The sequence below is a fragment of the Cynocephalus volans genome, chromosome 9, assembly GCF_027409185.1.
Source record: "Cynocephalus volans isolate mCynVol1 chromosome 9, mCynVol1.pri, whole genome shotgun sequence".
NCBI lineage: Eukaryota > Metazoa > Chordata > Mammalia > Dermoptera > Cynocephalidae > Cynocephalus > Cynocephalus volans.
The window spans coordinates 3,937,220-3,950,160 of record NC_084468.1 but is presented as its reverse complement, the minus strand read 5'-3'; the positions used below and the strand labels follow the sequence as shown (position 1 = coordinate 3,950,160).

Sequence of the window (12,941 nt, the reverse complement as noted above, 5' to 3'; positions counted from 1 at the left end):
CTGGAGCAGGAGGCCAGGGTGAGGCGGGGAAAGAGAGAGACAAGGGCCTCTCTCTCCAAGGGACTCACATCTGCCAAGTATGGGGAGTCACCAGAGGAGGGGGCTGCACCCAGAGTGTCCTACGTCACAGCCCCCTTCCCATCCCGGCCCTGAGCAGGGACCACCCTTTGAGTCACCCACTAACATGGGCTGACGAGTCTTTTCTCGGGCCAGGGTGTGGCTGGGGATGGTCTTTGAGGTCCCCAAAGTAATGTAAGTTATGACCTCATCCAGTGTGAAGCCCGGGCTTGGGCAGGAGTCAGGTTGAAGGGCAGCGCCTGCCTGGAGTCTGGAGAGCTCGACTGAGGCCCTGGGTACGGCACGCTGTCCAGCCCTGGGCAGAGACGGAGGGCTGGGGTGGGGCTGGGGGGCTCCAGGCACGGGAGGAGGGGCCCTGCAGGGAGTTGATTCCATCCAGTCAGTGTGAATCACATTTCGTCTTGTTCAATATTTGTGTGGGTGGGCAAGGCAGAGTAGGTGGATGAATGAATGACGGATTTGTGCAAATTAAACACACCTCCCACCATAGTTGGAGAATGGACACTCCAGGGAAGGCCGGCCCAGTGCCTGCACCACCGGAGGGGCCCAAATCTGCAGCCCTGGCCTTCCGACAGGTTGTCACGTGCCTCGTGTCCCCATAGGTCCTGAGAGTAGGTGGAGCCCTGTCCGGGGGACCCTGGGCCCTCCAGGAACACTCCTGCGCAGGAAACCAGGGGCTCTGGGAGGGATTAGGGAGCAGCCGAGGAGGTGTCTGGCTTGCTGAGCGAGGCAGTGAGCAGCGGAGGCAGCAGGGGGCGCCACTGTCCCTGCCTTCAGCAGTCGGTGCCTCTGAGTGATCCACAGGCCGGTGATGCTCACTGTGGCAGCTGCTGCCACCAGGCCTGCCCATTTCAGGAAAGAACAAAGGAGACTGCATCCCGGCGATGCAGTGGAGAAGGGAAACTATGTACCTGTCCTTTCACTCTGGGCCTAAGTTTCCCCCTGTGTATAAGGCGGTTGTAAAGGTCAAATCAGGTGACCGTTGGGGCAGTGTGGCCTTGAGGGAAGAGCATGGGCCTGACCTGCAAACAGACCTGGATCTGAGTCCAGCCGGCTGCCTACTCCCACCTCTGCCTCCCCCAGCCTTTTTCTAAGGGTCGTGACCTCTCAGCGGGGTGGTGACTAGTGAGTCAAATGATGTAGGCAGAGCCCCCAGCAGCCCAGGGCCCAGGAGTCACCAGCTGGAGGGCGTGCAAACTCTGCAGCACAGCAGCCCCAGCACCTCTCTGAGGCTCAGTTTCCTCATCACAGACAAAATGTTTGGAGGTAATGGGCTCCTCGGCCCTTCCCAGGACTCTGATTTTTTGTGCACTGGAGAATCCAGGGCCGAAAAAGTGTTGTCCTTCAGGGCTGAGCGTCTGCAGAGTGACATGGCCCCCCAGAGAGCCTGTTTGGGGTCACAGAGCCCCATGAACACACACTCTAGGGGCTGATGTCCTGGACCCACAGACAGCTTCCCTCTGCTCTCGGGCTTGAGCCGGCCTTGCAAAGACGTGGACTGGGAGCCCCTGCCGGGGTTGATGGAGGCCCAGCTCAGTCCAGTCCTGAGGTCCCCAACCCCTTGCATTCTGGGTCATTCCAAGAAATGTCCTGAAATTCTCCACCTTTTCCAAGTGAGATGCACTTGTGTTTAGAGCAGAAATTCACATTCTATGGCCCTTTGCCCGAGGGCCTTTTAGAAGGACAAAGCCCAGCCACCTTCCCTCCGCATCCCTCTCCTTGCCCTTCAACCCCATGGTCTCTCTGGGCCTCGTGGGTTCTCACACCTGAGGCTCCCACCTCCTCCCATCTCCTCCCTCCTCCGTCCTCCCCAGACACGCCTGTCTGACGGGGCCACTCCCCTGCCTGACCCCTCAGCAGTACCTGGGCCTTCAAGGACACGGGGGCCCTCGGGGATCACACCCAGTCCCCCAGACCCTTCACTCCCTCCAGCTCCTCCTCCCTTTTCTGGGTCAGAGGTTCCCCCAGCCCTATCCCTAACCTGGGTCTTGGGTAAAAAAATCTTTATTTTCACTAGGAACTCCAACTGCATCAGTCCAGCATTGCTTCCGTGGTGCCTGTGACTCCGTCCCCTCTGGGGAGCAGAGGCATTTGCAATCTACATTGCATCCCCAGCGCCCCTTCTGCTCAGAGCAGCTTGGAAATAGCCCATATCAGACCGCTGGACAAACCTTCCTCTTTACCGTGCTAACAGCAAAGCCCAAGGTGACTATCTCACAACTGGTTTCCTATATCTTGATTGTCCCCTTGGTAATCCTGTGCTGCTTCTCTTTTTGAAAACCTCATTCTGAGACAGACTCCCCAGGCTTCCTGGGCAGCCAGCGAGGCTCAAGACACAGAAAGGGCAGAGACCCACAGCCCCAGGCTCTGCACGCAGGCGAGGTCTCCTGCCAAAGGGGCCACTGCTCTGCTTTGTTGTCGCACCAGAGCCTTTGACAGGTGGCGGCTGGCTCCCAGTTTGTCCTCCCACCCCCCATCCCATTGTGCACATCCCAGTCCTGCACACCCTGAAGTCACCTCCGAATGGGGCCCTGTGCTCTCCCCTAACTCTGCAGCCCTCATCACACGGGCTTGACAGCACTACCACGAGCCCCCGAGCCCCCGGGGCAGACCGTGGGGTGCAGGGGCCCTTTGGAGAAGTGTGAGGAGTCACCAGAGTGGAAACAGCTTCCAGTCCCTGACGGCTGCCCATGTCGCAGGCAGGAAGCGCTCGGGAACGTTACTCAGCCACGTGCGCTGTTGGCTTCTTCTGGCGATCCCGTGAGGTCAAGGAAGTGCTGTTAGTTCCGCTCTCCTGGAGGAGGAAACTGAGGCACAGAGCTGCCGGGAAATCCCAGAATCCCAGAGCTTGGAGAGCGGAGACTGGAACCCCAGACAGACCCTGTCCAGAGCTGGGGAGAAGACATCCTGCCAGCCTAAGGGCGGCGCTTCCCGAAGGCCTGTCCCCAGGGGCCTGAGGAGCAAGGGTGGGGAGATCTGTGCTGACCCGACCAGTTGTGCCCCTGCAGAGGGCTCCAGCTAAGGAGGGGCGGGGTGGGTGGGGTGCGGTGGAGGAGAGGGACAGGCTGCGGGTAGGGCCTGGACTTTCTAATTTCTATGGGGGGTGGCTCCGGCGGCTGGGACATGGGCTGGGACCGGGCGCCCCCTGTCCTGAGTGCCCTCTGGCAGGTCCCCTCCCCACGGCTCCCACCCCTAGAGGATCCCTGCCCCCGGGTTTCCCACACCAGGCAGCCCAGAGTCCCCGAATGGGTGGGTCCCAGCCCTGAAGGCCGGGCGGGGGCCCGGGGCGGGGCTGGCGGAGGGGCCGGGCCGCCCCCTTCCCAGCGAGGGCGGGCCGGGCGGTGGCCCTTAAATGCGCCCAGGCCGGCCGCCCGCCCGCAGACCGTCACCGTCGGCGGAGGAAGCGGGCGCCCCGGACATGCCCCCGCGGTCCCGGCGCCCGCCCGCGTGAGCCGCCGGCGCCCTGTCCCCGGCGCGGCCTCGGTGTCCCCGCCGGCCCGGCCGGTCCCCCGCGCTGCCGCCCGCCGCCATGCAGGCGCGGGCGCTGCTCCTGGCCGCGCTGGCGGCGCTGGCGCTGGCCCGGGAGCCTCCGGCGGCGCCGTGCCCCGCGCGCTGCGACGTGTCGCGGTGTCCGAGCCCCCGCTGCCCCGGCGGCTACGTGCCCGACCAGTGCAACTGCTGCCTGGTGTGCGCCGCCGGCCAGGGCGAGCCCTGCGGCCGCCCGCTCGACGCGCCCTGCGGGGAGAGCCTGGAGTGCGCGCGCGGCCTGTGCCGCTGTCGCTGGGCGCACGCCGTGTGCGGCACCGACGGGCACACCTACGCCGACGTGTGCGCCCTGCAGGCCGCCAGCCGCCGCGCGCTGCAGCTCTCCGGGACGCCCGTGCGCCAGCTGCAGAAGGGCGCGTGCCCGGCGGGTAAGCCTGGGGCCGGGGAGGGCGCGAGGTAGGGCCGAGCTCGAGGTCCCCGCTCCCTGGGCACCATGGGATGTCCCTGTAGAAGTCGTCTAACCAGCCCTCTGGGCTTCCAGGTGGAGAAACTGAGGCCCAGAAAGGTAAACTGCTGCTCCCCAGGTCACAGAACCAGTCAGAGTGAAGTCTGGTGCTGTCCAGCCACCGGGGGGCCGTCTGCCTCTGTATTTCTCCAGCTTCTGGCCTCACCAGAGCTTCTCTGTCACATGCCCCACTTCTCTGGCTCCTCATGTCCTTGCTCTGTTAGGGTGTTGTGTGAAGAGCAGTCTCCCCTGGCCTTAGGTCTCTAGTCCTGCATCCTCTTGAGTGACACCGGTGTTTCTGTTACCATGGCTTAAACGCATGCCTCCAGAGGGCTGCTTGGGAAGAGGGGGGTGCGTGGGGCTCCAGAGGCCAGGCTGTTGGGACAGAGAACTTTCCAGTCCCTTAGACCCTGGAAGGTCCTCCCCTGACCTGCAGTCAGTGCTCAATGGCTTCTGGCCACACAGGTTGGCCCTGTGCATGAAGGAAGATGCTGGAAATCTCTCTGTCCCTTTCCTTGTTTGGGACTCGTTTTAGAAAGGCAGGCTCTGCTGCAGGTTTGACAGGTGTCGGGCCTGGGCTCCTGGGGGTGAGTCAGGCCCTGGCGTGCCCTCAGCTTGCAGCAGCAGGGCAGACATTCAGTAACCTCCAGGACAGGCTCTGAGGAGCTCCAGGAGCACCGTGCAGGAGCACCGCCTGCCTGGGCGCCTGGGAAGCCTTCAGTGGCGTCGGGGCTGGATCTTGAGGGATGAGGACTTCAGTTTTCTACTACCAATAGGGAAAGGCATTCTGGGAAGAGGGAAGGGTGTGAACAAACACGTGTGTTGGGAAGAGCAGACAGCTCGGAGCAGCTGGCATGTGGGGATGTGGTGGTGGGCGTGGGGGCAGGTGACACCCAAGGCTGGGCAGATCGGCAGGGATGGGACAATGAGTGCCATGGGCTTAGACTTGGTCCTGTAGGTGAGAGCTCCCCAAATTATGTCTAGTATTCTGAAAACTAGGGTCCGGTGGCCCAAAAGCTTGGGAAATGGAACATTCTGTCCCTGTAGTGGAGATTCTCGGGCTTCAGTCTATCAGAGGCTCTGAGAAAACCTGCAGTAAGAAAAAAACAAACCAAACAAAAACCAAATGATAAAACCGAAGACTTCCCAAGAGGATTGCAACAGAGAGCTCCTCTTTTCTGGCAGAACCCACGTGAGCTCCTCCCAGCACATTGGGGAAGCATCGTGGGGGGTTATATATGATTATATGGGGAGTCCGTTGAAGGGTTTTAAGTGTGTATGTGTGTGGGGGGAGGTCTTAGACCATTTTGTGCCACCGCAACAAAATATCTGAGACTGGGTAACTTATAAACAGCAAGAATTTATTTTTCACTGTTCTGGACGCTGGGAAGTTCAAGATCAAGGCACCGACAGGCTCAATGTCTGGGGAGGGCTGCATTCTCTGGAGGGGGAACCCTGTGTCCTCACAAGGTGGAGGCACAGGGGGCAAGCCTGAGGGCCTGGGGGGGGGCTGCATGAGGCCTCTTTTATAAGGACCTTCCTCCTATTCACGCAGAGAGGGGCCCTCGTGACCTAATCGCCTCCTGAAGGCCTCACCTCTTAATACCATCACATTGGTCATTAAGTTTCACCACCTGAATTTTGGAGGAGACATATTCAAGCCACAACAGGGGGTGAGAGTGATAAGGTCAGACTTGTGTTTAGACTGCCCCGGAGACAGAGGGCATGAGAGCATGGTGCCACCCGATGTCTAGAGATGGGCATTATAATTTAACACGTGGCCCATCCAGTTTGGGGTTGGTACTGGTGGGTCCATCTCGGGCCTTGCTGGTGGGCCTGAGAGGCAGAAGGCTTGGGGTGTGCCTCACTCCTGCCCCTGCAGCTGGGCTGTGTTGGGGGACCACCTCTCCAGCCCCACGCCCGTGTGGCAGATGCTATTATAACAAGGCTCCAGGCCCCGGAGGCAGGCAGCGAGGCTGGGGTGGTCGCACTTCGGAAGCTCTCATTCTTGATGGATGAGTCACATTCATGAAGCACCTTCTTTGTGTGCCTGGCTGGCCCTCGGCTGACAAGGGCCTGGCAATGAAACAGACCCAGTCCGTGCCCTCAAGACTCACAGGCCGCGGGGCAGACATGAGACAGGGATGAGAAGAGGGAAACAGTGTGCTCCACAGACAGGTGCAGAGGCAGCTCAGACAGGAGGAGTGGCTGCCAGCATAGAGGTCACGGGCCAGGGCCTGGCACACATCCTCTTGCCGGGGCAACCTTACACAAGTTACTCCATCATCCTCAGCTTCCTCATTGTAAAGGCGGGGACAGCAGCACCTGCAGGGGTGAATTGGCCAAGGCACACGGGCAGCTCCTAGTGAGTGGTCTGTAGACCACGCATGATGTCTTGTGCTGCTACTGCTATTACCACTGCCACCGAATGTCTGGCAAGGTCGGAGGGGCTCCCCAGGAGAGGCGCTTCTGTGCTGAGCTGGGAAGGTGACTGCGCACTCCCTGGGCAGACTGTGAGGAGGATGTGGTCAGCATGGGCATAGCAGAGGCGGATGCACAGGACCTCATGAGCCCTTGCTGCCCCTGGAGCCCAGGGAGATGGTGGGGAGTTGAGGCTGGAGAGGGAGGGGAGTTCATAGGTGCAGGACAGAGGGCTGGATGGGGTCCAGGTTCATATGCCTTGAATTTGACACCAGCCCATTGCCTGCCTTTGCATGGGCTCCTCAGGGCTGCTGCTGCCCAACTGCAGAGCACCATTCACATTGTGGACTGTGTGTGGCCTGCTGTTGTCACCTAGTGCACAGGGACCTCAGACACCCAGGTTTCTGCAGGGCTTCCCGTGCAAAATTCACTTCTTGTACGGGATTCACAGGAGTCAAGGTCTCTCACCAGCTCCATCTGCCCCTGCAAGTCTGGTCCTTTCTCAGATACTGCACATGCGCTAACTGAGGCCAGGAGGGGCAAAATGACTGGTCTGAGGTCACGCGGCCAGGTGGTGACCAGGCTCTCTTCTGCAGGGGGCGGCAGGGTCCTTGAGATCCAGGGTTGGGGTGGGCCTGGGCCTGCAACTCCATCAGACTCAGCCTCCTGGAGTGTTCAGTGACAGTGTCCACCTCCCTGTTCGCCCAAGGGCCCGGCCAGAGTCACCAGGTGGGGCCCACACACAGCAGCGTGTCATTTCTGCAAGGAGGTCCTGCCAGGTGAGGGTAGCCTCTCCCCGGGATGGGGGGCTCTTACCTTCTCTCTCCCTGAGTCGCTCCTCCTGCTTCTCCTGATTCTGCAGGTGGGAGGGTGTCCTTTATCACTTCTCACCTCCAGGTGAGCTGTCCAGTCCCCTGCCTTTAAACACTACCCAGATGCCAGTGACTCGGGGGTCTGCCTCCAGCCCCTGGGTCTTTCCTGAGCTGGAGACATGGGTAGCAGCTGTCCACTGAACTGCCTCGGTCTCTAACTCCAGCCTTCCCTGATCAGCCAGAGGACCACCCTAGGGGTGAGGGTCAGAAGCCTTTGTCCCCTCTGATCCTGTATTTCCCTCATTACTCTCCCCCCCCCACCCCTCCACTGTGAGTCCGCAGCTTGGCCGCTGTCCCTCCCCTTCCCCTCCTCCGTCCTCCCGTCACTTCTCCATGCAGGACGGCCTTCATCAGTCCATCCTGTCTGTCACCAGCAGGACCCCACAACGGCTCCCTGACACTTACCGTGACTCACAAGGCCCTGCACCCACCACCTGGCCCCCACCCCCCCACCCCGTGCCATCTCACGCCATCTTCTCATCCTCTGTGCTTCAGCCACGCCAGGCTCCTTCTCACCTCAGGGCCTTTGCACGTACTGTGCCCACCACCTGAAGTTTCCTTCCCTCCCCTCCATGGGGTTGGGTCCTCATCCTGCCCTGGCCTAGATGTCCCATGGCCCCTGAGCTGCCTTCCCTGACCACGTGCTGAGTGATCCCTTTGTGAGCCCTGTGAGTGCAACTGGGGGTTCCTGCAGACCCCTTGTGTCACCTGTGCTAGCTATTTGTTGAGCCGTCTGCTTTATCTCCGTCTTCCCAGACTCTGAGCCTCGCAAGGCAGGACCTGGGCCAGCACCTGGACACAGCAGGTGCTGTGAAGTGAACAGGTCTCCCGCGTGATGTGTGGACCCCCGCGTGATGGCGGCTCACACCTCTCCGGGGCTCTTGTGTACTCCTCTCCACATGGAGGCAGAGCTCTTGCACAGAGTGGAAGAATGTTTATCAACGGGTAGTAAGCTCAGAGATAAGTGTGTCTTCAGAGGGTCTGCATGAAGAAGAGGCTCCCCTGTTCACTTAGCCAGAGCCCTGTGTCCTTGCAGACTCTCACCTACGGCTGCAGACAAATAGGCCTTCTGGCATGCCACTGATTCAGAACTTGGAGCTCTGGGGCCATTTCCAATGTGGCATTTAATAATCAGCTTTTATTGTGCAACCCCAGAGCAGGTTATGACGGCATCTCCTAGTTTTATTTACTTAAGAGCTTTGGTTGGCGTTTGACTTTTAATCCTCTTAGCAGCTTCCTGGGGCTGCACATGTCTCAGAATTCAGCATTCGAGACTAATCAGGCAAGATGACATTTCCGCTACTTCCCTGCCCGCCCCCTCCCGGCCCAGCCCGGACAGCAGAGCTGAGCTGCAGCATCTGGCCAAGCGGGAGGACTCTGAGCTACCCCAGTGCAGGGCTGCATTGGCAGCCAAGAGCCTTTGCCAAGGGAGGCAGGAGGCCAGCCGGAGAGGAGCTTGAGACCCAGGACTCCATGCAGCTGCCCATCCCCCGTGAGGCTTGGCCTGGGAAACACGCTGTCACCCTATGCTGCTCTGCTCTGTAGCCAGCCTGGCAGCACAGTGGGGATTCCTTCAGCAGCCCACTCAGGGTCTTCCTGCCGACCCTTTGCCCCGTTTCATGCCCTTCCACATGGTGGCCAGAGGGGACTTTATGAGATGTGGATCTCCTCTGCCAAAAGCCCAGCCACAACTCCCACTGCCCTCAGGACCATACATGGTCCCCTGACGTGGCTTGCAGGATGGATGTGGCTTTTGCTTCCCACCGCCATCATCACAGATCCCCTGTGAGATCGCTGAGCCTGTGTTGTGAAGGACAGATGACGATGTGTGGAACCCAGATGAGGGAGGAGCCACCTCCAGTATGGGCAGAGGGGTAGCTCAGGGAGGGCTTCCTGGAGGAGGTGGTATCTAAACAGCCGTGGAGAGGAGGCCACAAAGGAGCCTGTGCAGAGGAGAATGGCAGCCAAGCAGAGGCAGGTGCCAGATGGAGGAGGCTTGATGGTGACTGATCTTCAGGAGGTGAGGGGCCCTTGAAGGGGTAGGAGTAATTGGCCCAGCATTCCAGCTAGTGCCTCAGATGGGGACAGCGGATGAGCCCCGAGCTAGGGTGGCGGCTGCAGGAGGGCAGACACCAGAGGCACTGGGATCTCAGGACTGATAGGGAGGTGGCAGTGGTCAGGGTGGCGGATGGCTGGGCCACTGGTGGAGGCAAGAGGAGCAGGTTTGGAGAGGTAAGGTGACAACTTTGGACTAGGGCACTGCTAGGGGACACTGTCCTGCAGGGCAACTAATTGGGGACAGGCTACCATGGCAAAGCTTGTCTGATGAGTGTCCCCATCTGTGTGTCTGTGGGTGGTGTCTGTGTGTTCCTGGGAGGGACGGGGCAGCAGGCTGGTCTCCCCGGCCTTTGGAGCCCCCCCCCCACCAGCCCAAATCCAGGTCCCATCGTCACCTTCAAGTCTATATCCAAGGGCTCCCAGAGGAGAACACTTGGCCACTTGGGGATGAACAGGAGAGGGGTGGCTGCCCCGATGTGGTCAGACAGTGAGCATCGTGCTGGCTGAGCGGGAGCCCGAGTGTGCCAGCCTCGTCTGCCTGGCCTGACGTGCACCCTTGGCCACCGGCCACAAGCTCACTAGGCTGCCGGGAACCTGAGAGCTGCATGAACTGGATGAGGAAGTGAGCTGGTGCTTGGCCAGGAGAGCTGGCATGTCCTGCCAGGCGGTCTGGGCTTGCTTTGAGGGAGAGAATCCAACAGGTTTTGGTAGGGTCAAGGGTGCAATATCGGGCTTGGGTTCCAGGCTCAAAAAGCCCTAAACACGTTATTTGGGTATTTTTGTCATGGCTGTTTATAAGAAAAGGTTCAGGGAGCTGTAGTGAGCTCTGCCCTGAGCCCAGGTCCCCCTGGTTTTTTGTCCAGTGCTCTGCATGCCAGGCAGGCCTCCGGTAGCTTGAGGAAGTGACCTCCCTGCCTGTTTTTGATGAGGGCATCGGATAAGTGAGTGAGAAATAGAATAAAATCACAGACCCCTTGTCCTCAGTGCAGGAAAAATGTGGCCAGGACATGTATGTATGTGCCCTAAGCTGAACTCCGGGCCTAGCACAGGGGTAGCAGGTGACTCCTGGAGCTGTGCAGTGCACGAGCCAGGACTGAGGCCCAGTTCGCTTCCCCACATCTGGCTGCTCAGGGGTGAGTCCCAGCTCTGCCACTTCCCACGACAAGACCCCACAAGCCTCCTAACCTCTTCACACCTCAGTTTCCTTGTCTGAGGAATGGCGATAACAGCTGTGTGCCCTCACTGGGACACGGGACAATCACTGAGGTGATGAATTGAATGCTTTGCACGGTGTGTGGGCCAAGACGTTAGTGGAATAAACTTAAATATTGGCGAGTGGACGTTTCTTCCATAAACGGAGTTTACGAGAGTGAAAGAGAGGTAGTGGGGGAAGGGGAGGAACCAGAAGGCAGCGTTTTTGGAGGGCTGCCATGTGCCAGACCCTGCCCAAGGGAGTGTTACTTGTCCTGTTTCATCCCTGGGTCACTGCTGATGAGCCCAGAGTGGTCAACTGACTGCACCCAGTCAGGGCAGGGAGGGCCTCCTGGGAGAGGGGCTAGGGGCTGCACTGCCTTGGCTTTGATGGCTTGGGTGGCCCTCTCGGTGGCCCTGTAGGCAGCCTGGCCCATGAGACCCTGTGAGGGGGCTGGCACCTCTTGATAAAGTCAAGCAAGCTGGTGGCAGAGGTTCCTCCCCCGTGGGGTTGGCTGCAGCCCGGCTGGACGTGGAATTTCACAGCCAGAGGAGCCAGGCTGGCCCCAAGCACAGGACGGGCCACGGCTGAGCTCTCCTGGGGCTGGACGGTGGTTGCATTGGCCAAAGACCAGCATGGAGCGGGAAGTGCCCGGGGCAGGGGCTGGGGCTCCTGGCTGGGCACCCCGGGCTACTCCACGGCCTCCCTGAGCCACGGTCGTAACATTCCAGCCTGGCAGGGCTTCCAGCAGCACCGAGGCACAGCAGCAGACCCTGAGTGAGGACCGTGTGCTGGCTCTGGATGGTCATAACTGCCATGGGACAGTCGGTGACCGTGGAACAGACAGCCTCTGACCTCTCCTCGCCTGTAAAATGGATAATGATTTCTGCCTGGCAGACCTGCTGCAGGAATTCAATGAGATCACAGACTCCTAGAGCCCAGCCTGGGTGTGGCCCAGGGAGGCAGGGCAGCGTTTTTGCTGTAGGCCTGGGCTGTGGCCCTTGCTTCCAGCCTGCGGTCCCCAGACAGGACTCTAGGCCTGAGGGTCGCAGACAGCGACATCCGCCCCACTGAGAGCCACCGCTGGATCTGAGGCGGATGTTCTTGGCTGGGGGCACATGGTTTACTCAGGGACAGGCAAAAGGAAGGAAAACACAGGGAGCTGTCCTGGGAACTAATCAGACCCGGAGGCGGCTCCTGGGGTTTCACAGTCTGCCCCTTGTGGCGGGAGGGGCTGGAGGCTGCCGAGGTGGCCCCAGGATGTCCATCTGTTTCTGGAGAATGTTCAGTCACTCCCTGCTCACTGCTGTGGGCCAGACCCAGACCAGGCTCAGGAGTGCTCAGGCCAGGGGGATAGTCCAGCGGGACAATCTTTGGGAGGGGCATTAGGTGCTGCTGGGCCCACAGGGGAGAGACTGTTCACCCAGCCTGCAAAGTCAGGGCGGACCCCCAGAGGAGGCACCATTGGCCTGGGCCTTGGGGGATGAAGGACAGGCCTTCCTGGCAGAGGGAGCTGTGTGTGCAAAGGCGGGGTGATGCTTAGGAGCACGTGTGCTTAGGGAGCTGGAGCTGGGGGTGCAAAGGGGAGGGTGGTGGTGGCAGGTGAGGCTACAGACATAAATGGGACCTGGACACTCAGGTCCTTGAATGCCATGCTAAGAAATTGCTCTCTGGACTGCAGGCTGTGGTCAGCATTATGGACAGATGGGCAGAGTCTGGGACCTGTGGTCATCCACTGATGGCTTCTCCATCCCCAGCTCACAGCTGACAGCTGGGTGACAGAGGGGTCTGCTAATTGCAGGGGTCAATAAAAGAAGGGGTGGTGACCTCAGAGTTAGGGGAACAAAACTGGGTCTCAATCTGGGCTGTTTCCGTGATGTGCTTGAGGGACTGATGCGTACAGTCGGGTAGGTTGTGTACTGCACAGCTCCGGGAGAGGCTAGCCACACTGTGATCTTTATCAATAGTGGCCCTGGAGCTGTGCACTGCACAACCTGTGCAGCAGTACAAGGTGGGCCTGCGGTCACTTCCCCACTCTGGGCCTCGGTTTCACCGTCTGTCCCGTGGCAGTTTTGACCATCCAGAGCCAGCACACAGTCCTCATTCAGGGTCTGCCACTGTGCCTCAGGGCTCCTGGAAGCCCTGCCAGGCTGGGATGTTGGAGGTGGAGCCCGGAGACCGGCTCCTCTGGTTGCTGGCTCTCCTCCAGTCTCTGTCTGTCCTGGCTGTGCCCCTTCCTCTCCCAGGAGGCATCGCCGGACACCTGGCCTTGCTTGCTTTGCTGTGTCAAGGTCCTCCAGACCAAGATTCCAGGACCTTTCAACTACAG

The 12,941-nt window shown here is 60.0% G+C and overlaps 1 protein-coding gene across 2 annotated transcripts in view; it reads left to right on the top strand.

Annotated features, from left to right (window-relative positions):
- The first annotated feature begins 3,607 nt into the window (after window positions 1–3,607).
- The window catches only part of HTRA3 (HtrA serine peptidase 3), a 31,799-nt gene continuing 22,465 nt past the window's right edge, over window positions 3,608–12,941 (top strand). For both annotated transcript variants that reach the window (XM_063108188.1, XM_063108189.1), the window contains exon 1: window positions 3,608–3,992. In XM_063108188.1, coding sequence (XP_062964258.1) covers window positions 3,608–3,992 — 385 coding nt within the window. The remainder of the gene's footprint in view (window positions 3,993–12,941) is intronic.